Source organism: Sus scrofa, chromosome 12 (assembly GCF_000003025.6).
Source record: "Sus scrofa isolate TJ Tabasco breed Duroc chromosome 12, Sscrofa11.1, whole genome shotgun sequence".
Classification (NCBI taxonomy): Eukaryota; Metazoa; Chordata; class Mammalia; order Artiodactyla; family Suidae; genus Sus; species Sus scrofa.
Genome location: NC_010454.4, coordinates 55,508,882 through 55,534,479, shown reverse-complemented (window position 1 = coordinate 55,534,479; position 25,598 = coordinate 55,508,882). Strand labels below are relative to the sequence as shown.

The window sequence follows — 25,598 nt, the reverse complement described above, 5'->3', positions numbered from 1 at the left end:
ACTAGAATGAAACAAAATTAAAAATGCAGTTCTCTGATCCCATGAGCCACCCTGTCCATGCTCCTAACCACATGAGGTTCGTGGCCGTGACAAGCACACATAGTGAGCACATCTCCGTGACTGGAGAAAGTTCTACTGACATCCCTGTTCTCAATGATACAACCTGGTACAGACAAACAACAAGTTATAGTCCTGGTGCTGCTTCTGGAGGTTGGACTTTTCACACACACACACACACACAGAGGCATCCATTCACACAGGGCCACACACGGAGCACCAGTGCCCAGGAGCTAAGCGCTGGTATTGCAGCACTGCCTCAAAAGCAGTCACGGAAGCAATGAAAACATAATGAAAGCCTTGAAAAGTAGGAGTAAGGGTCAAATAATTATGGGTATACCGCTTTCAAGAAATGTCATCATCTGGACACAAATAGAGAGTTTCATGAACCTTTTAATTACAGTGGCAAAAAGGGATCTGTACTATTTTCCTATAAAATTACCAGCTCTGTTTAGCCATTTATAAAAAGGCATGTTGTCTTCTGGATCCTAGTATCCTCTACGCCTGTTTGGCAGGATGAGGACTCACGGCTGCCAGCGCAGAGGCAGGGGGAGCAGCTACAGGAGAGCTGGACCCCTGCTCACAGGGCCCCGGTGCTCTGGTGTCACACAAGGAAAGGACAGCCATGGAGTTCCCGTCGTGGCGCAGCGGAAACGAATCCGACCAGGAACCATGAGGTTTCGGGTTCGATCCGTAGCCTCGATCAGTGGGGTTAAGAATCTGGCGTTGCCGTGAGCTGTGGTGTAGGTCACAGATACGGATCGGATCCTGCACTGCTGTGGCTGTGGTGTAGGCTGGCAGCTGTAGCTCCAATTCAATCCCCAGCCTGGGAACCTCCATATACCACAGCTGTGGCCCTAAAAAGCAAAAAACAAAAAACAAACAAACAAAAAAAAAAACAGAGAGAGAAGGAAAGGACAGTTATGAATAACGTATCGCTCTTGGGGCTTAATAAAACAGTAATCGATAACAAGAATAATCATATCCAATATTTATCATGTGCCACGACTTACACTAAATGCTTAACATAACTTAGAAACATCAGTGCAGTAGGTGACTGGCAGCATTTACAGATTTTATAGATTGAGAGACTAGGCCCAAAGAGGCTAAGTAACTTGCCTGAGGTCACTCAGTAAAAAAGGATCAGAGTCAAGAATCAGATGTAATTTCAGCCTCCTAATTGCTCAATGCCCAATCACTACGGCCCTCAATGCAGGAAGCCACCAGGGAAGAAGGGGGGGCTCACCCTCGCATTCCTCCCAACCTCAGCTCCATCCAGAGTTGCTAGGGCTCCCCCATGTGGGGGTCGACCCCCAGCCTTTGCATCCAATTCCGCGCATTCTTTTTTCCATTCACATGAACAGATCCCATGCAGGTCCTGGAAGCTGGTTCAAGGCTGCCTGGACAAGACAATTCTGGGACCCCAGGTACCCAGCGTTTGATCTAGGAGCAGAGATAAGCCTTGAACCCCATGGACGGCTTCCCTTTGGGGACAGCGCACAGCTGGAAGCGGGCCATGGAGGGCCCTCCAGCAGCGGCAACCCCTGAGAGCTGGTTAGAAAGGCAAATTATCAGGTCCCACCCCAGACCAACCGACTCACAAACTCGGAGCACAGCCTGTGTTTTAACCAGCTTTCCATGGACTCTGAGGCTCAACTCAGGATCCTCGCTACCGTACAGCACAGGGAACTCTACTCAATACTCTAGAATAACCTATATGGGAAATGAATCTGAAAAAGAACAGATGCGCCTCCACTAGAGCTGAATCACGGCGCTGCGCACCTGAAACTCACACGACGCTGTAAGTCAACTATGCTCCAGTATCAAATAACAACCAAACTTCAAAGAGATTTAAAATTAAACATTAAGATGTTATTTGTAAAAGTGAGCAGCTAAGAAGAGCAGGGAAATTTTAAGAAAGATAGCTTTTAAATCACCAGGGAAATGATAAGTAAGTGATATTTAGATATGCAGTAGGTACCGTTATTATTCCACTTACACGGTTATATACTGAGCTATAAAGAAGTTAAATAAGGTCATGTAGCTTCCATGTGGTGAAACCCAGGATGCCAACCATCATGCTATATGGTCCCTGGCAAAAATGTGTGTGTACATCTATTAGACATCAAGTCAATATCCATCGTATACCAAGAATTCCCATCAATCAATATGAAAAACACAAGCAACTGAAGAGTAACAGTCAATATGAGAAAAGTATATAGAAGCAATTTTCAAAAGAACAAATTACATAAATCAGGAATAAATACATGAAAAAAATGTTCACGCTCCCAAATGAGGAAATGCAATTAAAAACAACTACTAAAGTCCATGAGGTTCACGAAGATTTAAGAGTTCTGACAGCCGACTTGGGTAGTTGTGACAAAGACATTAGGGCCCACAAAGCCTAAAAGCCTAAAATATTTACAGAAAAAGTCTGCTGAGCCCTACTTTCATGCATGGGGCCCAGGACAAGGACCCCTCTTGCTCAGATGTAAGTGAATGACACACAACTTATGGGCCGTCACACTCTGCTCATTCGAGGGCAGGAAAGCCAGTGGTTTTCATACCCAACCACGGTGCATACCACATATACGTGCATTTGTGTACACACATACGTAAATGTGGGCATACACTGGCATACACATATACGTACACATATAAACAAGTAGGACATACTATTAAATATACACATGAAGCATCCCTTTACGTTCAATCCATTTCCTACTGCAGATTGATACAGCAATATTTGAAACACTTTACGTACCATCCCTGGAGTACAGATTCCTAACTAGGGGGCATGGCATAATAAGAAATAGACATTTTGTCTTTGTCCGCAGTTCCTGGCTCGCAGCTCCTGAAAACTTTGAAATTTCTGGAGTGAACAGAGTGTCTTTTGTATGCTAATAAGGTGACTGGGGACCCCCCACCCCCACGTCGACTCAGGTTGGTGGCAGTCTCCAGAAAGATCCAGACAAGATTAGAGGGTTGAAACTTTCAGCCCCATTCCCTGTTCCCCCTTTTGGGGTCAGGGGCTAGAGACTGAGCCCCAAATCAATTGTCAATCACCAATGGCCAGTGATTTAATTCAAATGGAACAGCCATAAAAACCCTGAAATGAAAAGGTTCAGAGAGCTTCTGGGCTAGTGAAGATACTGAGAGGCTGGGAGGGAGGTTTGCTAGAGAGGACACAGAAACTCTGCCCCCACCCCCATCCCTCTACCTGGCCCTGTGCATCTCATCCATGTAGCTGTGCCTTCGCTGCATCCTTTACGGGGAACTGATAAACGGAAGTCAGGTGCTTCTGTGAGTTCTGGCACCCACGCTAAAAAATTATTGAACCCGAGGAGGGAGGCGTGGGGTAATTTGTGTCAGAATCAAACTGAACCGTTAGACACCCAGGTGAGTATCCAGAGACTTGGAGAACATCTCAGAGGGTGCCTCAAATATTCATTTAATCTACATCATTCCAGGAGAAATTACCGCGTAACCTATCTAGATCACACTGTTAATTCAGATGTATTTGGAGATTAGTTCTCGCCGCAATAACAGTAGCCAAAGACCCTGCAAGAATGATCAGAAGTTGCTGACCTTGCTGAAGTCTCCACGAAGTCCTTCTTTAGGTGGGAGATTTGTGGGCACTCAGGGGACAGCCAAGTGTCCCGGCAGAGCTGGGGCAGAGCGGCTCAGAGCCCACCTATAAGACAAACGTTCGACTTAGCACTGATTCGGCAGTTACTCTTTCAAGGCTCATCTTTGCCACCACCTGCTTCAAGAAGCCTCTCCCTTCCTTCCCGGTTTCTACTCTAGGCCAGTCTATTTTAAGACGATCTGCTTTTATATTCTCAAAGCACAGCACATACATATCTGTGTTAAAGTGTGTTTCCCTCTGTACTGGAATTGTTAGTTTCATTGCCTTTCTTTGCTACAGTTCATAGAGGTCACCACTTTATTTCCAGCGCCAAGCCTAAAACATGCCTGGCATATAATGCAAAATAAATATTTGAGGAAGGGATGAATACATGAATACTTTAAATTATTCAAAACCCAGGAAGCCATAATTCGTTCAAATTTTGAAATTGTGGTGACTCTTTTTGGGAGATTGTATTCATCGGCAAACACTGTAATGTTGACTTTTCCAACGTCAAGTCCAGAATTAACTACAAGGCCAGAGGCATTGCTGGGCAAGGACCAATTGAACTTCAGATAGCAACACTACCTAAGCCTCACCACTAGATGGCAGCCGCACCCAAGGAGCAGACGGCTCCTGCCCCCGACCACGCCCGTCCCAGGCTGTCCGGGTCCCAGTCTTAGTCCTTCCAAGGACTCAGACCACCGAGAAGGAGGGCGGTCTTGGCAGGTATTGATGGCTCTAAGAAACACACCCCCCAAAAGACTTTCCTTCCTGCCCCGCTCCACTTTCACTTGTTCTTATAAATGCACCGATCACTTCACGCCCTGGGCTGATGCCCCCATCCCCCATCTCCCATCCCCCTTCATTAAATTCCCACTGCCCACGTGGCTTCCGGATTCCCCACGCAGGGCCAGGCCATGCTGTCTCCACACCACCCGCTCAGTCAATATGTACTGAGAAGGAAAGGGGCAGTACCTCCTTGAGCCCCCAAGGAAATAAGGCGTCTTGAGAACTGTCATGTATGAGAAACAGAAGCAGTGGAGGAGCAAGACAGACAGATAGACAAGGAAAAGGGGTTTCTGGAGAGAAGGAGAGAAAAAAAGATGGAGGTGCTGGAGGAAATGGCCTTAAGAGCATCGCTCTGAGCCCGGAGTGGCTAAGAGAGGGGGGATGCTTGACCAGCCACATGCTGGTTAGGGAGACACTTGACTTAACTGAATTTCTCTAGAGGACAAAGGGGTCAGACCAGCAGCGACTGAGGGCCAGAGTCCCCTCTCTTTGGCCATGACGCCCCTGAGGGGAATGGAAGGCAGGCAGAGATTAATGGGGGGAGAGGGGGCAATGGCTTCTCCCTGGGGCTGCCAGAGCTGAGCAGTTGCTTTGTGTGTCTGTCCCGGGCCCTGGAAAACTAAAAGGTCTCTCCCATCTTGGTGACCTGTCCCAAGCACACACAAAACGCGGCCCTACCTGGTCACGGGGCTACTTCCAGGATGCAGTGGCATGCAGGCAAAAGGGCTCTGTAAATCATAAGGTGTCTGGGGAATGTGCACTTGGCCGTTTATTCCACACCAACTACCCCGTCCTGTCCTAGGATCTTGGGTGATGGCAGACATCAAGACCTAGCCCTCGTAGAAAAGAGGAAAATGCTAAATGGCACCATCTAAGACCTGCTCTTCAGTCTAGGGTCCGGTTTCTATTTCCCTCACAGGAAGGCTCCAGTCATCTGAAGCAGCCAGCCGGGCCCAGGGTGTGGGGGCTCCAAGTCAGAGCCTGGAAGCTTCCGTAGCTAAATGGTGTGAACAGAGGTGGGAACAGCTGCTACAGATGAAACCAAGCTCGGGACTAAGGGTCGGGCCGGCACTTGCGAGGACTCTGCCTTCTGGAGGCCTGACCCTGAAAAGGTGATCCTGAGACAGTAAAGGGTCTGCGAGTGTGGACAGGCATTAACTGGCCTTACGGAACGCTGACATTTCAAGGAAGATCGTGATGGCATTGTGGCTATTGTTTTAAAAAAGAGGAAGGAAGGGAGGGGAAGAGAAGGAGGCAGGGAGGAAGTCCTTATCTTGTACAGACTTCCCTGCATGCAAGGATCCACTAAAGAAGAGACCGACCATGGGTGTGCCGTTGGTGCCATGGACCACTGGGCCAACCGGATAGGGGGCAGAGCTGAGCCGGAGCAGCTGTGAGCTACAGGAGGGGGAATTCGGGTGCTCTGAATTCAGGCAGGTGGGGCCCATGCCTGCTCTCTGCCCCCTCAATACCACAACTGCAGCAGCCCTGCCTCCTGGCACATTCGGGGTCGACTGTCCAGGGCCCAAGCTGGCGTCTCACAACCTCCTCCTCTGTCCTGCTAGGGAGGAGCCTGCAGACCGCACAGCTTCTAACCTGGACACCTTACCCTGACCCGGATCCCCCTAATGTGCATATATCCTTACATGTGTGTGTCTGTGTATACACATATGTACACGGATATCATATACATACACATACATCTATTACATAGGCATGATAGCCAATGTAATCTACTAATTATATATCATATATTGCACTATCATATTAATATGATATTATATGGGAGTACCCATCGTGGCGCAGTGGTTAACGAATCCGACTAGGAACCATGAGGTTGCGGGTTCAATCCCTGGCCTTGCTCAGTGGGTCGAGGATCCGGTGTTGCCGTGAGCTGTGGTGTAGGTTGCAGAAGCGGCTGGGATCCCGTGTTGCGGTGGCTCTGGCATAGGCTGGTGGCTCCAGCTCTGATTCGACCCCTAGCCTGGGAACCTCCATATGCCACGGAAGTGGCCCTAGAAAAGGCAAAAAGGCAAAAATAAAATAAAATAAAATAATATGATATTATATGATAATATATTTATGTTATGATTATGTAATATGTGAATTATATATTCACGTATGATATGTGAATATTTTAAATAAATACGTAGGTGTATCAAGCACTTGCTATATGCATGTTCTTATTCAAGCCTCACAAAAACTCTCTAGCTAGGAATTACCACATCTACTTAACAAATGAAGAAATTAAGGCTCAGAGAAGTTAAGTAACTTGTGCAAAGCCAAATGTGAGGATAGCAGTCTACCAGCTCCCCAGCTGATAGGGCGATGCGGGGGGACCAGTGAATCACAGCACCTGTAAAGGACTTGGACTCTGTCTCCTGCAGAGGAAATGCGGCTGTGGCTACACCACCCGCCTCGCCCTGCAGAGGGTGGGGGGAGGACGCGCAGAAATCTGACCGGAGGGAAAAATGGATGATCTAATTCTTTGCATTGCAAAATAATTCACCCTAGGGTTGCTTCATGAGCCAGGCCATTTGGGTAGGAAGGCAGGGGCACCAACAGCAGAGCAAGTGACAGCTTCAGAGGCCTTCAAGTCATGTTCCCCTGGGCACCCATGCCCTGAGCAGAGAAGGCTCGGCTTCCACCGAGGAAGAAGGAGGAAAAGCCCCCTCAGCTCCACCCTCAGGCAGCCCGGGGCCTGGCCCGGGCCCTCCCGCCCGGCTCTCTGCTCCTCTAGCCCTTTCTCACCATCAGCCTCTGCAGAGCCTTCCCAGGCTGGAAAGCTCAAGTTCATTTCCCAAGATGCCAGGGATGGTAGATGCCCACTCCTGCCCTGACCTTCCGCTTCCGGGGGTCACTCCTGGGAGAGCCCCCTTACAGGCCAGCAGAAGCCCCTCAGGCACTGTTCCGATAGCAGGAACCTGAGACCTCGCTGGCCTCAGGGCACACTCCCTCCAGTCTGGAGACTGGGCAACGCCACACCTGACACCAGCCTCCGGAGCTCCACGGTAACTGGTCATAGAGGTGGAAACCCACCCGCCAGGGCAGTGCTCTTCCTCCTGCCCTTCCTCTCACCTTGATAAGCAACGAGCAACGGCACAGGGCAGGGCCAGGAAGGAAGGGGTGGGCACATGGCCTCACCCCCAGTGCGCAGATGTCTGGGCCTGGGGCCGGGAGACCCTGTGTGCTCACTGGACACCTGGCTGTGGGTTCCTGGCATTTGCCACATAGGGTGCCCACCCATCGGCCTTGGGAAGTTCCCGAGGTAGCCCTGCCATCTCGGAACCGAGGATGTGAAGCGAGTCTACACGTGCCCTCGCCGATGTCCAGAACAAACGGGGCTCCCAGGTTGCACCGCCAAGGCCTGCACTGGACACAGCAGGTGCAGTCACTGAGTGACCCATTTGGGGGGACCATCACCATCACCATCACCATCACACATGCCACCGACCCCGGGATCCCAGGTCTCCCAGCCTGGGGCAGGAGAACCCGCCTAATGCACCTCTCACCAAAACGTGAAGACGGGCTGCAGGGAAAGCCTCATTAATTTTTCATAAGATTCATCTAATAGGGGCTGAGCAGAGCTGAGATAAAGCCCTCTCACAAGTGCCTGTGCCAGCAGCCCGCAAAGGGTTAACCCATTAGCCCACATCCTGGTGAGCTCATCCCCGCGGAGCCTGCTCAGTGGCTGGGATCCGCTGCACACGGGCTCCTGGATGGGGCCAGGGAGCCTTCCTCTGGCTGGGATGAAGAACTTGAGCAGAAACTCATTGCCGGCTTCCTCCCAGGGTGAGCTGTGCGCCATCCCCAGGTCCCCCATCACCCCTGGGGACGTCGAGGACAGTGAGTAAGGAGGGGTCTGTCCCCTCTGCCCTTCCCTCCCTTTCCCCGGAGGAATGAGCTGATTTTCACTTTGCTCTAGAGCGTGTCGAGTCTGCGAACTGGAGTTGGGAGGCAAACCTGCCCAGTCTGCAAAGAGGAGGGGTCTGTGCCTTCGGAGGGCCGGGGGTGAGCCAGCCGCAGGGGCCTGTGGGGGCTGCCCACTGAGAATCATGCCTCAGCCCTGCTGTACAGCATCGAGCCTTCACCCATCAGCTATGGGCAGAAAGGGCTGGGCAGGGACCACCCTCCACAGAGGCAGGAACCAAAAAGCCAGCTGGCCAAGTGCAGGCCATCCTCGGCTCCCAGAGTGCTGGGCGGGACCTCAGACCTAGACGGCCCTCCAGGGGCTCTCATCTGAGAGCTCGGTGTCTGCGGATCCACCTCTCCGGGCAGCAGGTGTAGCAGGTACCCAGGACAGGTGCCAGGAAAACAGGTCTCAGCACGTGGGCTGGGGCAGGCTCCATGTTATAAAGGGGAAACAGGGCAGGCACGTAAACACATGGACAAAACATGCAGGGCAGACGCGTGCCGTGGGGACCACACACCCGGGATGTCACCTGAGCTACTCTGCCCCCTGTTGCTGGGAAGGGCCTGGGCGCCGCCGCATGGCGTGAAGGGGAGGTGAGCGGCCCTGTCTAGGTGGAGTCTGACTTTTGGAGAACATCCCTTCCTAAAGCACTGGGAGCAGGTGACAGACAGCGGCCATGCCCTGGAGACAGCGGCGGCCGTTCAACAATGCTCTGGCCTCTGCTTTATCAGCCAGGCACTAGGCGCCACTCGCCTTATCAGAGGGCTGGGGTCACCAAGTGAATGTCGTGTTGGGGGGAGGCCATCGACTAGCAGGGACAGCTGGGTGGGGCATCGTAGGGATGCCAGTGGGGAAAGAGCATGGAGGCCTCCACATCTCAGGAGTTCCAAACGCAAACCCATGCTTGGGTCTTTTTCAGGAATACTCCTTCGCGTTGTTATCCTCACTTGCATTTTGCCACCTGACCCCTCCACCCCCCGGCCAGACCCTCCCTCTGGGCCGCCCTCCTGGCTGTGAGCCAGGTGCTCTCTCTCCCCTGCTTCCGGTTCTGGCAATTCCCAGAATAGTCCAGCTCCTATCAAGAGGCGAACGCTTGGGAAGGGGCAGTTAACTCCAGCCCCAAGCACAGTGGGGCCGCTTATACCATCAGGGTTGCCAGATACATTACAAAGATGCCAGTTTTGCATTTGCATCTCTCATAAACGACAAATGTGTCTTTGGTATAACGACATCCCAGGGAGTATCTGGAACAATCTTACAAGAAAGGAGCGTCGTTGCTTATCGGAAATGCAAATGTAACTTAGTCATTTTATTGGCTAAATCTGACAACCTATTAACGTGGACGGTGCTAAGTAACGGGAAAAGGCAGGCTCCATCCTTGAGCAAGCACCGAGCAGTATAAAGACCAGGACTGGGGCTCAGGCAGCTCTGAGGCTCAGTTTCCTGATCTGTAAAATGGGAAGGATCATTTGTACCATCTAGTAGAGCTATTAAAAGAGACACTCCAGGTGAAGGAGGTGCCAGGTAGCAGGCATTGTGTGCTCCACTTGGATGCTGGTGGTGGTGGCTTTGTGGCCACTCTGTCACAGGCCTCTTGCTACTCCGCTGGTTGCAGCTCAGGGCCCTCAGCTTCAGCCCCCACGTCCTCAGCAGCTCCACCCAGCGGTGCCAGGCCTTCTGTTCACAGCCACTGTCCCCATTTCAAATGTCCTCCCACTCACTGTTCCCTCAGTGTGCAAAGAAAACCAAAACTCAAAATCATCCCAAAGAGGGCAGGATAGACCCGAACTAGGGTCTGAGCCAGACAGGCTTCAAAATCCCCCTTTTCCTTTTCTTCTCTTTGGCTGCACCCGCAGCATATAGAAGTTCCCGGGCCAGGGATGGAACCTGAACCACAGCCGCAACCCGAGCTGCAGCAGTGACAATGCAGGATCCTTAACCCACTGAGCCACAAGGGAACTCCCCAAATTCCCCTTTTCTATCCAGCTGCTGAGTTACTCTGGGCAAGTCACTTAATCTCTTTGATCCTCAGTTTCCTCCCCTGCAAAATGGGGTAACTACTGTCCCTTTCTCAGCAACTTGTCGGATGAAACGAAGCAATGCAGACAAAGCCCAAAGCATGGTTCCCAACCCACAATGAGTCTGAGAAACAGCAGTTCTGGCTATTGCACAAAAAATGCCAACCCTTTCCCGTCACACACTGGATGCTGCTTCTGCTTTGGAGAAGCTGCCTGGAGTCCCGTGGAGAATTCAGGAAGGCCAGCCAGCAGAAGGCAACCAGTCTTGGCAAGGTGTCCATCCATCAGAGACTGGGAAGGGGAAGCAGTCCTCAGGGCTGCCTCCACCCGGTCCTCATGGCTGCCTCTCGTGCCCCCTAGTTGGGCAGCCCCCCTCTGACCTCCCTAAGAACAAAGGGGATGGTTGACGGTCGGATGAGGAGGAACTGCAACGACGACCTGACGGTGCAATGCTGAAGCCTCCTGCCGCAGCTCCCCTGTTCACGGAAGCATTTTAGGAATGACTGCCCAGTCCTGAGCAAGGCACTCAGCCACCTGCCGGAGCACATAGGAAGCTGAGGAGGAGGCCCCAGGCCCGGCCCAGCCAGGAGCCGGGGAGGGAACGAAGAGCTCCCAGCCTGGTAAGGACAGACACGCATCTGGTCACCTCCAGGGCAACAACCCACTTATTTCACTTGCAACTGCGGCCCATTAAGTGGTGCATTTCAGACACTCGAGAATCTACTGGAGGAAAACTATTTGGCCCTCATTATCCTGGACACTCACTGCTGCCAGCCAGCTCGCAAGATCCTCCCAGCCCTCCCCACCACACCCTGGGAGACAAACATGAGTGCGTGAGAAAAAGCCAGAAAGTTCCCTCCCTCTTATCTGAGACACCGCTTTACCTCATGTGTCAGGGGCCACTGAGCCAGGAAAGGCGGACACCTGGAGCTCCTTGGTGTCTTAGTTGCGTCTGTACCTCCACCTGGCAGAGGGTGGCCCTCAGGGGCTGCTCTGAGAGTGTTTGCTGCAGGATTGGTGAGCGCTGGGAGCTGAGCACTGCGCAGCAACCTGGGAAACACAAGGTCAAAGGCCAAAGGTTGAAAAGATACCTGCAGGCAGGGTCTCCAAATACTTGGCCAATCACAAATACCAGACAAATAGGGAGACCAGCTCTGACAAGACTAAGAGACAGTCCCTTCTGGATTCACTTGTTTGGCCAACCAAACGCAGTCTTTGCTTTGTCCAGGGCCTCTTGGCTCCCTGAAAATCTGTTTTCCTGCAAGAGATGGTGTCTTCCTGAAGATAAGGTGATAACAGTGAAATTATTGTTCTCTCTCCACTCTCTCTCCCTCCCTCACTCTCTCTTCTCCACTTCCGCCTCCATCTCCATCCCTAATCTCCACCTCCACCTATCCTCTCTACCTCCATCTCTCATCTCCACCCCCATCTCCATCTCTCATCCTCACCTCCATCTCCAATCTCCATCTCTTACCTTCACCTCCATCTCTCATCGCCACCTCCATCTCTCGTCCTCACCTCCATCTCTCATCTCCATCTCTCATCTCCACCCCCATCTCCACCTCCAATCTCCATCTCTTACCTTCACCTCCATCTCTCATCTCCATCTCTCATCCTCACCTCCATCTCCAATCTCCATCTCTTACCTTCACCTCCATCTCTCATCGCCACCTCCATCTCTCGTCCTCACCTCCATCTCTCATCTCCATCTCTCATCTCCATCTCTCATCTCCACCTCCATCTCTCATCTCCATCTCTCATCTCCATCTGCAATCTCCATCTCTCATCTCCACCTCCATCTCTCATCTCCACCCCCATCTCCATCTCTCATCCTCACCTCCATCTCCAATCTCCATCTCTTACCTTCACCTCCATCTCTCATCGCCACCTCCATCTCTCGTCCTCACCTCCATCTCTCATCTCCATCTCTCATCTCCACCCCCATCTCCACCTCCAATCTCCATCTCTTACCTTCACCTCCATCTCTCATCTCCATCTCTCATCCTCACCTCCATCTCCAATCTCCATCTCTTACCTTCACCTCCATCTCTCATCCTCACCTCCATCTCTCATCTCCATCTCTCATCTTCACCTCCATCTCTCATCTCCACCTCCATATCCATCTCTCATCTCCATCTCTCTTCCTCACCTTCATCTCTCATCTTACCTCCATCTCTCATCTCCACCTCCAATTCTCTTATCTACCTCCATCTCTCATCTTCGCCTTCAACTTCTGTCCCAAAACCCCGATTTCTCCAAGAAGCACCTTCTCTTCCTTTCAAGATCTCCTCTTCCTCACAACCAGCCCACAGTGCTTCCCCTAAGAGCCAGGTGACTCTCTCACCTCACAGACTTCCCTTTAATATCCCTGACCTATTCTGGGGTCACTTGGCCCCTGGCCCCTCCTTTTCTGGGGTAGTGTGTTTCCTGCCTATACCCCTATCCTAAATCCTCACGTACTCTCACACAGCTTCAGCCATTATCAACATTCTGCTATTCTTGGTTTAACTATAATTTCACCTGCTCCCCAGTCTGACCCACCTGGTGGGTAAGATTAATTAATAATCTTAATTATTATTAAGATTTTTATAGTTCTTTTTTGCAGGTTATGACTCACACACATGGCAATGCATGAATCTTAGTGTACCATATTGCAAAGGGATCCCCAATAACACACACTGATAACAAGTGCTAGAATAGTTCCATCCACCCCAGAAAATCCCAGTTAGCTCCTCCCCACCTCTGCAACCACTGTTTTGAGATTTTTCACCTTAGATTAACTCATAGAAGGTTCTAGAATGTCATCATATAAATGGAAACATACACTCTATGTACTCATTTGTATCTGACTTCTTTCACCCACCCTGTCTATGAGACTCATCCATGCTGTGTGTGTATCAGAAGTGTGTTCCTTTGTATTGTTTCATAGTATTCTACTGTGTGAATATACAAAATGTGTTTATCTTTGCTCTGTCTGTTCACGGACATTTGGGTCATTTCCTGGTTTGGGCTATAATGAACAAAAACCTTCTGTGAATATTCTTAGATAAGTCTTTGGTGAACATAGGTTTTCATTTATCTCGGACAAATAAAAATATCTAGGAGTGGAACTGCTGGCTCAGAGGGAAAGTGTATGTTTAACTTTGTAAGAAACTACTGAGCCTTTTTGCAAAGTGGCTGTTCCATTTTACATCCCACCGGCAGTGCCCGAGAGCTCTGGCTGGTCCCCATTCCCCCTGACACCTGGTGTTGCGAAAGGTTCCAAGTTTCGCCGTTCTAGTGAGTGTGTGGCTGTATCTACCTCCTTGTGGTTTTAATTTGCATTTTCCTATTGAATTTTCATCTCAAGCCCTTTTTCATGGGTTTCTTCTTCATTTATTTGTCTTGCTTTGTAGTGAGTCTGTTGAAATCTTTTGCCCGTTTTTCAAAGGGGGCTGTTTGTGTTGTGATTAATTACATGCAGTAGTTCTTTATACATTTCAGATGTGAATCTTTTGACAAATAGGTATTTTGCTAAAATTTTTCCCAGTCCATAGCTTACTTATTCATTTTCTTCCTAGTAGCTTTTAATGAGCAGGAGTTTTAAATGATGATGAAACTAATTTATTGATTTTTTTTTTTTCCTTCCTTGGTTACTGCCTTCTCCGTCCTAAGAAATTCTACCAACGTCCAGGTCACTAAGATAGTCTCCTTTATCTTCTCCCAAGAGCTTTATGGTTTTAACTTTTATGCTCGGGTTATATGATCCATCTTGAATTCACTGTTTGTAGATGGTACGAGGTGGGGCCAAGTTTCGTTTTTGTCCATATGAATATTCAGGTCTTCCAGCACCATTTGTGCAATGATTTTCCTTTCCCCGTGGAATTGTTTTGGTGTCTTTGTCAAAAATCAGTTGTCTTCAGTTATTGTTTGGCTGGCCGGGCTGGTCACTAGGGATAGTGGTTTGTCTTCCTGGAAGGGCTGGTTTCCGGGGCTGGTGACTGCAGATCACATGTTCTTGGGCTGGTTGCTACAGGTTGAGGGTCAGAGTGTTATTTTTATGCATAGCCTGGCCATTGTCCACTTGTACACTGATTTCCTCATTTGCTAAAACAGTTGCAAGCACACATAAAAGTAGCGAGAGTAATGTAATAAATCCAGACATCCATCACCTGGATTTAATAACCTTCAGCATTTTGTCCTATTTGATCTGGAGCTGGATGTTTTCATGTGAGTCGTGGCATCACAACATTCCACCCCCCTGTGTTGTTTCAAGATGGAGCTCCGTGTGGATAAAGACATTTTCTTCTGTGTCCCCAACACCATACACATTCTAAATCCTTAGTGTCATCTACAATCCAAATCCAAACTTCCCTGAAATAATCCTGAAATCTCCTTGTACAATTGGTTTCTTCTAGTCAGAATCTCGAGGAGGAACCCATTGCATTTAATTATATTTTAAAATTAGCTGTATGTAAACATGTTATTAATCTTTAACCTGCATGCAGAAAAGTAATCACATCATAGTTTATAGCTTGAATAGTACACACCCAGAGAACCGGCTGGAGCCAGGGAGTCAGAGCCTGGCAGCACCCCAAAGTCTCCATCATGCCCCACCCCAGTCACCACCCCCACCAAAGGTAAGTGCCCTCCTAACCTTTAATGGCACAGACTGTCTTACGTGGTTTTGAGTTTGTGTAAATGTCCAGCTTCTCTTGGTCAGTGTCCTGCTTGGGCGCCTGCAGGTCCAGGCATGAGGTTCATTCTTTCCTCCTCAGGGCTGTGTCCCAGACCCGTGTCCCCTCACGGTGCCAGTCTGCAGCCTGTCCCCCGCCCTCAGTGCTGAGCTATAAATACCTCTCCACCCAGGACATCTGCCTCCCACACACCGAGCGTGGCCTCCGGGGGAGAAGGACCCCATTTCCCCTCTAAGTTGCCGCTCTGGGGGCTGAGCCAACATTCAAACTCGGGTGAGTCCAGCAGGTCCTTTGCCCCAGGCCTTCGGCTGTCTCCTCCTTGGGGCTTAGTCCTTGGCCACCTCTGAGGTGCTGGGGACATTAAAACAAGGCGCATGCATTCATTTTGTTAGGTTTCTAAAGCAAACGGCCACAGATGTAGCCACTTGAAACAGTGGACGTTTGTTCTCTCACCAGCAAAAAAATCAAGGTGTGGTCCAAGTTGGTTCCCGGAGGCGCCGACAGGGTTTCGGGATCCACAGGGAAGCGGGGACACCTCTGAGCTGGACTTACGAAAGCCCCAGTCTTCACAAGCAGAGACCCACATGTCCTCCCTCGGGATGAGCATACATGAATGTGAATGTCCACATTCTTTCTTCCTTTATTTTTCTAGGGCTGCGCCCAGGCATATGGAGCTTCCCAGGCTAGGGGGCGAGTCAGAGCTGCAGCTGCCGGCCTACACCACTGCGACAGCAACGCTGGATCCGAGCCACTTCTGTGACCTACACCACAGCTCACGGCAGTGCCGGATCCTTCACCCACTGAGCGAGGCCAGGGATCGAACCGGCGTCTTCATGGATAGTAATCAGGTTCGTTACCACCGAGCCAAAACAGGAACTCCTGGACGCCCACATTATGAAAGTGCGGGATTCCCAATCCCATTTCCTCCCAGGAGACGCGGGAGGGTCTGCAACCGCTTGTTTTGCAGAGTGGGTCCTTGCGTCCAGCGGTCCGGCCTCAGCTGCTGCGAGGGGCGGAGGGGGCAGGGGTGGAGGAAACTAGTTTGACATGAACACTGCAGGAAGCCGCGAAGGCGGCGGACTCGCTCAAGGGCCCTACAACGTGCAGCCGAGTCTTGATGGCGAGGAGGCGGTAGGTTCCAGGGCTGGGCTCGGGAGCACCCGCTTCACCCACCATCTCCTTTATCCCCAACGACGACCTTTCACCCAGGGGCTGATACCCTGCTTTGCAAAAATGCAGCCCTTCCCCCTGACTCTCACCCCAGGCGGGGTGGAGAGGGGAACCCGCTGTGGCCGGAATCAGTAGCCCACTTTCTCAGTCAGCTTGTTGCTGTGGAAGGAATCCCTCTCGTCCCCCTCACGGAGAGGGGTGTTAGTAAAGGGCCTGAGGTGGCCAGCAGGAAACACAAAAGAAGAGGAAGAACCTGGGGTCCTGGGAGGAGGGGCTGAGGGGAAGCCAAGGACCAAAGAGCAGAGAGGGGCCGGGGAGGGCGCTGCCTGCGGAAAGGTACCCCAGCAGGCAGGCAGGGGTCCCCCAGAGCTTGTGGATTCAGGATCCAGGAGGACAGAGCGGCCAGCACCATCCCAAAGAGCAGCGACCGCTGACCTTACTGCCGGGGAGCCACCGGGTCCCCAGGAAGAAGTGAGACTGCATAAGCGGCTCTGGAAAGTGAGGGGGGCGGAAAGGGAAAGGGAAGCGGGGGCAGAGAGGAAGCTGTTCATCTACTCCTGCATTGGATTAAAGACCCACGGACTCCCAGGGAGCAGAGCGCTGTCCTAGAGCCCCTGCAGGCAAGTCAAAGGTGAATCCGGAAGATGCCCTCCAGGAAGGGCAGCTGGGCTCTCCCCCCTCCCCTCCCACCCAAAGAACAAAAAGTGTCCAGCATCAGAAATTCCTTTCCTAACGCCTTGTTGTAAATACATAAGCACTGGCACGCAAACCCGGGTTTCCGACTGCGGAGCGAGAGGTGTTAGGGCCACCCGAAAAGAACCAGCCCCCACGGCTCTCTCTGGCGAAGAAGTATTTCGCAGGTGGGCGGTGCCTCTCAGCAGCTCTGAAATTGCTCCGCACAGGGACCAGGTACCTCCCCGGTGTGGGGACCGGGGATGGGTGAGCTCTGGAGACCGGTGGGTGCGCAGACGGGCTCTGGATGGGAAATCAGAACAGGCAGCCGGGCACCTCTCCAGGCCTCAGAGGGGGAAGGTGGAACTTGGACTCGATGCCATTCATGTGAGGCGGGGGGAGGCGGCATATGGCTACTAGAAGGTCACACTCTAGTGTGACCACAGAGATATCACCGTCTGTGTAAACCCCAGGGTGCACGAACCGGTTCTCCACATGTGGCAGCCAGATGTTTCGAGAGCAAGAACCCTTGCCTCGTGATGGGCTGCCTGGCCTTCTCATCTGTGAAATAGTGTCTTATCGTGAGGTTTCAGTCTGATGAAGGAAGTGTTAAGTGCGGTGTCCGGTGTGTGTGCACACACGCACTTAGGTGTAAGGGATCGCCAGTCACCACTCCAGCAGGCAATGGCACCACACCAGACATCGTCCCACGGCTTTCCATGTCTTAGCTCCTTTAACCCTTTCGAAAACCCTACAAGTAGTATTCCTGTCCCCATTTTATAGAGCAGAAAACCGACGCACAGAGCATTAAGTGACCCGCTCAAGATCACATAGCTAGATAGTGGTCGAGTCTGAAAATAAGACGCTATTTTATAAACTGTAGCTTTTTTTTTTTTTTTTAAGGGCACCAGTGCTCCCAGGTTTAATAAAAGCAGTTGAGTAGGTTAATTAGAGTGATATAAGCCTCTCACCAAAAAAAAAAAAAAAAAATACCAGCTTGAGTGGTTTCTTATTTATGTGGATCTCACATGACTGTCTTTTGGCTTCAGCACAAGACCCCTGAGCCACCCTCCACTGAGAGGCACGCTGGAGACGGAGGTCGAGAACAGGAAGGGGGTGTGAGGACTCCCCTGGCCTGGCCCTCGCTTCTAGCTGGTGCGGGTACCAGGTGTCCAGCCCACAGGAGCCGTGACGATGGAGGATGTCCCCAAGGCTGTGGAGGTTGACGAGAAGTCTCCAGAATCCAAGGACCTGCTGCCCAGCCAGACGGCCAGCTCGCTGTGCATCAGCTCCAGAAGCGAGTCTGTCTGGACCACCGCCCCCAGGAGTAGCTGGGAGATCTACCGCAAGCCCGCCGTCATCATGTCTGTGGGCGGCGCCATCCTCCTCTTCGGCGTGGTCCTCACCTGCTTGGCCTACACCCTGACACTGGGTAACAAGAGCCTGGAGGTCCTGAAGATGACAGGGCCTGCCTTCCTGTCTCTGGGACTCATGATGCTGGTGTGCGGGCTGGTGTGGGTGCCCATCATCAAAAAGAAACAGAAGCAGAGACAGAAGTCAGTTTTCTTCCAGAGCCTCAAGTCCTTCTTTCTGAATCGCTAATGGTGGCCTCCCCCTCTGGCCTCCCATCCGCCCTCTAACCTCAATCAGGAGAAGATCTGATGGCCAACGTCCAACGTCCAACGTCCCCGGCTCCCTGGGGGGTGGGGTTTGCCATAAAACTGATGCAGGCAAGCCCTCTTCCTGGCCCCCTGGGAAAGAGCGAGCTCCCTCTGTGCCGCGGGGGGACACCGCTGGACGATCTCATTTAGTCTCTCTGTTCGCACCGATGCTTCCCCAGATCCTGGCCGCCATCGCCATTCAGGGCTCTTGCCTGGGCCTCTGCAGTCGGGTGGGCCTCATCCGATGCTCTCTGCCAAGTGCTATGCATGATGGGAAATTCCCTGGGCTGGGCGCTGCCCCGAGAAGAAGAATCTCCTGTTTACGTATCTGAGTGCCTGAGCTCAATTCTGCATTTGCTTCCTTCTAGAACCCAGACTGACCAACAGAGGTCCTTCATGGAGGGAAGGAAGCTCTGACCACGGGGTTCGCGCTCCCTGTGGGCAAGACTTGCATTTCAAGAGAGCAGACAATTCACAGTATCAAACATTCCAAGGAGTGAGCAGTGAAGGGGCCGGGGGAAGAAACACTTCCTGGAAGGCACATTTCCCCTGGAGTCAGCTCGAGAAGGTGCTTAACTCTCAGTTGTGCAGCATTCACCCAGAGACAGTGGGGTGCGCGGGGGTGTCAGTCCCCCCCTGACCTCCTAACTCCTTCCCCGTGAATACTCTCCCCTCTAAACTTGACACTTAGAGGAGGACAAGTGCCCATTGCCGCGGCTCCCTCTTTCCCCGGCCCCTGCCTCTACCCCATGATTCCAGAAGAGCCAGATGGAGAGCAGCTGCGGAGGGCCGGAGAAGCTTCTCCCTCCCTCACCACCTCGCAGAGTCAACACCAAGACCCAGGTCTGCACCTGAGTGTCTGAGGTCTCCAGAGATGGGGGTTACTTGAGAAAATCCCACTTCTGCTCTCCCCGCCTCCGCCCACCAACAGGCAAATATTCGGTGAGGACCCTGCTCTGGGCCAGGCCCCAGGGGACAGGGATGAACACCAGATGGTGCCTGCGCTCCCCTTCCTTCCACAATGAGCGACACAGCCAGGCCCACAGGTGGCAGGAACACCTGGGGAGGGGGACATGGAGGGGCAGCTGCCGCAGCCTTGGGCAAGAACAAAGGGAGTGCTGGAGTCTGTGCCACCCAACAGAACCCAAGGAAAGAGGGGAGCTGGCCAGAGGGAAGAAGAGTGGGCAGGCAGGAACCACCGGAGCAGCGCTGGGGCGGGAGGGAGCAGGATAACGTCAGGGAACTGCCGTCAGTCACCTGAGTCCTCTCTCTTGGCTCTGCTTCCCCAAGTGCCTTAGTGCCGCTTCTCGGGCTCCTCCAGGGCCTCCAGGGGTGTGTGGCAGAGACTGGAAGGGGGGTTTCAGAGAGCCCACCAGGCAGAGAGCCCCCGTGAGGGAAGTGCTCTGCAAACCTCGGGCTTCCTGCAGCCCCCAAAGGCTCTCGGGTGACAGACCAGGAGGCTACTGTGAGAAAGCTGGCCAGGCTGCCCAGTGGAGAGCATCTGATAAGGAGGCGAAGGTGTGAGCTGACTCTCGGCTCCTCGCCTTCTGCCCCTGCCCCACTCACCACGACGCCACTATGGCAACCTCTCGCTCTAACCGGCCTCCAGGTAGCTCCATCCTTGAAGGTGATTCCACACCTGGAGTCAGAGCTGCATCTTGTTCCCTCTGCATCATGGGAAACTCCATGGAGGAAAGCACCAGTGACATGGGGACACCCCCTGCCCCACCCACCTAAGGACCCAGAGTCTGTCTGGGGAGCCTGTGGCCTTTCAGCGTCACCCAGAATGATTGCGTCTCTCATTCAGACAGCATGGCCATGTCCTCTAGCCCACCTGTCCCCTGCACCCAGGCGGTCAGAACCAATTATGGGGCCGTTGCAAGCCCTGTGCCATGCACCTGTAGTTCCAGTGCCTCAAGTGACCAGGCTTACAGACTGTTTTCTTTTCTTTGGCATGAACGCAGATTCGGCTTCAGCCCTGCAATGTCACTCTCACACCCTGGATGCTTTCTTACCGGGAAGCAGACAGGGAGGGCTCCCAGCTGGCTCCCCGGGAACCCACACTCCCGCATCCCAGTTCCTCTGCCCACAAGCTTGGCATCTGGGCACAGCTGTGGGAGGAGGGCCCAGGCAGCCACTGGTACCACGTGTGTCTCGGTGGAGCACAGTCTGGGGCTGACTTGACTCTAGCAGGCGTCCAGGGGCTGGGCTCACCTTGGGAGTCCCCAGCAGTCTTGCCCACGTCCCCTGCTCCCTATGCTAGTTCTTCAGACAGAAAGATGAGGAGAGATCCCCCAGTGCATCATTCACCCCCTCTGGGGGCCCCATGGGAATGTGGACCAAGGCACAGGCTGGGGTCATGGTGAGGGGCTTCCGCCAAAGACCATCACCACACAGAAGCCTGAGGAGCAGGCCCAGCCCAGGTCAGATGCGTGTTTGTGGGGAAGAGCATCCCCAGCACGACTCCTCTCGTGCCCCTGGACGGGAGGTCATGACCGGCACCCGTGCGTCCTGCTAACTGGATCGTTATCCCACCCAGAGCTGTTCTGTTTAATCTGAGCGCTAAACGAAGCAACGGGATGTTGAACCGTATTCTGTTTAACAGTGTCTGCTGTGTTTTCATTCTGTTCCATCAGGAATTCCAGACGCCAACGCTAATTTATTCCCCTAAAAGGACCCCCTCGCCTTGGAGCATCCCCGCACGCCCTTCCCCAAAAGTGCCCTATGGGAGAGAGGGGACAGTGTGGGTCTCGTGCGCGGTTCCCTGGGCACCTCCAGGAGCTGATGGCCCTACTGGGAGATGCTACAGAGCACCAGCTCCTGACTCCTTCCCTCCCCACAAGCCCAGTACGAGGCCAGAAAAGAGATACAGAGAAAAAACATTTCCGAAAGAACCCGTGGTCTGGGGCGAGGCAGGCAGCCCCAGGAACCCAGGAGAGCAAGATCAAGAAGGGACGGCAGCCCCAGGACCTCGGTGGCCCCTTCTCCCTTCGGGGCCCTTCTTCCCTCCCCTGGCCCGGGCTCCTCCACGCCTCTGGGTCTTTAGTCCAGACCCTCTCCTACCTGGCTCCCCACCAGACTCACCGTGTCCTTGACTTGCCGCCTGCTCCAGCCCACCCGGGCCCCAAAGGAGAAAGAGAGGATGGTTCTGGGTCTGGACTAGCCACCCTCCTTGGACTCCTGCCCTGAGGCAGAGCCACGACGCCCCCTTCCCGCCTATCCGCCACACCCATCCCTTCGTCACTATCTCCAGCCCTTAGAGATCAGAGGTCCCCAGAAAAATCAAACTCAGAGCCCCAAATGTGTCTGATGTTAAATAGTGCAAGAGAATTGCCTGGGCACGCACTTGGTCGAGTTTCTGGGTAACACCAACTGGGGCCCTAGGGGCTTTGGGGGGAGGAGGAGGGCAGGGGAGGGAACGGGAAGAGGGGGGATAAGTGGCAGCTGGCAAGGACCTCCTGCTGTGGTGTCTGAAGAGCAGAGGAAGCCCGGGAGCTGATTCAGGCACCCAAGTAACTCACTTATCCTTCCCAAACCCCATTGGAGGTACCACTGCCACCTTCTCCCTCTCACAGATACGCCAGACACGGGAACACAGAGCAGGGACATCAAACCACGACGGAGCTCACAGGGGCCACACCAGTGACCCCCACCCAGTTCCTTCTCCCAAGTCTCTGAGGGGCAGCAGAAGGCACGAGGGGTGTTGTACAGAGCTGGGGTCAGCAGACAGGCGGGGCACAAAGCAATCAGGGGCTCGGAATGCCAACCGAAAATGCAGCCAGGCGCTGGAGGTGGGGGCGAGGAAGAAGCTGGCATCCTAAACACCAGGCACCATGCTCAGGAAGATCACAAGGGGGGCAGGGGGGTCAGAGGCAGGAATGGGGTCCCTCGCCGCAGGGTGGTCTGTCAGAGTGGGTGGCCTTGGCAGAGGGAGCCTTCATCCCAGAGGCCAGGCTCCTCTGGGGACCAGCAGGAGCATTTGGAACCAGCTGCCTCTGGAGTGAACTGACCTTGAGAATGGAAGCCACTGCCAAGGACAGCAGAGCAGAAAGTCAGACGAGCTGGCCAACACTGATGACACCCAGGGAGCTACTGGACTGCCGGGTGGCTCTTACAGGAGACCCATATGAAATCGTATCTTACTTTAGTCACCATGTGGGGGTCCGTTACTTGCAGCCAAATAGAATTCCAATGTCCACAAGTGACAAGCCTGGGGAAAGCATTCTTTTCTTCCTCGAAGCCTGAACACTATGCGATGAGAGCCCGAACCCATGTATTTAGAAGAAAAGACTATCACAAATGAATTCCAAATCAGTGCAGTGTGTTTGTCCTCCACCCACAGGAGTCTCTAAGTCCCTAAGGAGAGAGAAGGGAGGGAAAAGCCAGCGAAGCATCTCAATGGGCCCGGACTTCCTGCCCTCTGACCTCTGAGGCGGCAGGGACCTCCCCAAGACTGGGCCGGGAAGGGTGGGGTTCACACAGGGCGCCTGTCAGACTCTGTGATCTGTCAGGCTGTCCCCCCAACTCTAAGAGCTGAGGCAGGGTGGGTGGGAGAGGGCGGTAGGTGTATAGAGGCTTCTATAAAATGAGAACCAGAGTTCCCTGGTGGCCTAGCAGTTAAGGATCTTGTCATTGCTGTGGTGCGGGTTCAATCCCTGGCCCAGGAACTGCCACATGATAGAGGTGCGGTCAAAACAAAACGAGACAACACTAGAGCCATGAATAGGAAGAAACATCTAGCCTCAGTTTTCCTTCTCCCAGGTTTCAATCTCTGCAACTGTCAAAATGAAAGTAACCTAAATTCACAAACATAGAGGATTCCGTACTGGTTATCAGCACAGACTCCAGAGACCGCCCACCTGGGCCCACATCCCAGCTGGTCTTACCAGGTCTTTGACCCTGGACAACTTACCTGATTTCTGTGTGTCTCCATCTGTGTGGGGGGGTGGTAATTAATTTACTTTTAATTAAATTAAGGTAACACTGACTTATTATATACATTCCATGTGTGCAACCTTGTATTTCTATCTCTGTATACACTACAGCTGACTGAGCACCAAAAATTTAGTTGATCTGCAAACAGTTGGTCTCCTTTATCCATTTTTCTATCCTCACCCACTTCTGCTCTGGCAGCCACAACTGTGTTCTCCGTATCCATGCGTTTGTTTTGCTTTGGTTTGGTTTGGTTTGTTCATTTATTTTGTTTTGTTCACTTGTTTATGAGTTTTTTATTTCCCACATGAGAGAAATAATTCTCTACTTATTTTTCTCTTTCCGACTTTTTTTCAATTAGCGTAATACCTTCAAGGTCCATCCATGTTGTCAAAAATGGTAAGACTTCCTTTTTCATGACTGAGTAGTATTCCACTGTGTGTATATGTATATATATATACACACACACACACACACACACACACACACACACACACACATACGCCACGTTTTCTTTATCCATTCATTCACTGACGGGCACTTAGGTTGTCTCCATATCTTGGTTATTGTAAATAATGACAATGATGAACACCAGGGTGTAGCTATCTTTTCGCATTAGTGTTTTTGTCTACACTGCCATCTTTACAACTGCAAACAGTTTCATAAAACTCTTCCTGATCATTAAGTGGAATAACCCACATAAGGCTTTTATGTATTAAGCCCTGAATATTAGTTAGTATTAATGTTTACCAAACTACACAAAGCAGTATATTCTCCTGAATGGTTTTACATAAGGAAAGAATCCAAGTCTATACAACAGGTGTGAGTTACTAGGAAAAAGAGAATTGTACTCTGCACTGTGCTGTCTGGCAAATGGGGGCTTGATGCCAACCAGCAGTTTCATCTCATCTTTTTGACTCCCCTCCGCCTCTGCCTCACAATCAGTCCCAATCAATCATCAAGGCCTAGAATCTCTATCTCCTCAATATCTCCCAAGGACGGTCATTTGTCTTGAGGCCAAGATAAATCACTGTCCAGAAAAATGTATGTTTCCCTTCTTCGTGAGGAGTGAGGTAGCTGTCCCAGCAGGTCCTCATGTCCCAGGGCCCCCTGTGTCCAGGTGTGACCACGAGACAGGCTCACAGGAGCAGAAGTGGCACGTGACTCTGCCGGGCTGCACCTTGCAGGCAGGGGGCCTGTTCTCCTCCAGGCCTGTGTGGAGACGCCAGCATGGGCCAGGAGCCTGAGTCTGAGCCACTGAGGGAAGTGATGGACTGAATGCCTATGTGTCTCCAAAATTCATGTGTCGACCCTTAAACCCCAGAGTGACAGTATTTGGAGGTGGGGTCTTTGGCAGGTAATTAGTTCAGATGAGGTCAGGAGGGTGGAGCCCTCCTACGGGGTTAGTGCCCTTATAAGAAGAAGAAGAAACAGGAGATATTTCTCTCTCTCCCTCCCTACCCCCCACCCCCTGCCACTGCCCCCACCATGTACCCGGGAAAGGCCATATGAGCACACGGCGAGAGGCGGTCATCTGCAAACCAGGAACTGAATCTGCAGCACCTTGATCTTGGACTCCCCCCACCCCAGTCTCCAGAACTGGGAGAAGTAAGTATCTGTAGTTTTTAAGCCACCGTCTATGATATTTTGTTATAGCAGCCTGAGTGACTGTGACAGTAAGGAAAGCTCCAGGAAGACCGGGGCATCCCATGGGACTAGTCTATAATTAGAAGTAAACATCTATTTTCTTTACCTACTGAAATGTCAGGGTTTGCTTGTTGCAGCAGCTAGCACTGCCCACTGGCAGACTCTCCTTGTCGCTGCTTCCACTGGAGCCGGTGTGATCCTTCTGATTACTTTACCAGCAAACTCACTTCCCCACTTTGCCTTGATCTCTAAGCCATTCTGCATCCTTCACCAGGATGATCTTTTTCCCGAATGCAAAATCTTAGCGAGCATCTTCCTTCCATATCATCTCTCGGCAGAGGCTGAGCTCCCCGCTTGCCTTCCGCGGCCTCATCTCCTCCTACCCCTCCCCAAGCCAAGCTCACGCCCACGGAATGTCTGTCAGATCCTCAG

The 25,598-nt window shown here is 52.2% G+C and overlaps 2 protein-coding genes across 3 annotated transcripts in view; one reads left to right on the top strand and one right to left on the bottom strand.

Annotated features, from left to right (window-relative positions):
- PIRT (phosphoinositide interacting regulator of transient receptor potential channels) lies at positions 8,190 to 21,189 on the top strand. Of its 2 annotated transcripts, none has more exons than XM_021066282.1 (2): positions 8,190 to 8,323; positions 17,976 to 21,189. In XM_021066282.1, exon 2 carries the CDS (start codon positions 18,121 to 18,123, stop codon positions 18,526 to 18,528), a length of 408 nt encoding a protein of 135 aa, XP_020921941.1. In that variant the 5' UTR covers positions 8,190 to 8,323; positions 17,976 to 18,120; the 3' UTR covers positions 18,529 to 21,189. The 2 variants fall into 2 exon arrangements, with proteins under 2 accessions (XP_020921941.1, XP_020921942.1); XM_021066283.1 differs by lacking the exon at positions 8,190 to 8,323 and adding an exon at positions 12,566 to 15,357.
- Positions 10,340 to 25,598, bottom strand: part of ADPRM (ADP-ribose/CDP-alcohol diphosphatase, manganese dependent) — a 101,049-nt gene continuing 85,790 nt past the window's right edge. The window contains exon 4 of the mRNA XM_021066275.1: positions 10,340 to 11,458. Within this exon, the coding sequence (XP_020921934.1) occupies positions 11,301 to 11,458 (158 nt within the window). The 3' untranslated portion in view covers positions 10,340 to 11,300. The remainder of the gene's footprint in view (positions 11,459 to 25,598) is intronic.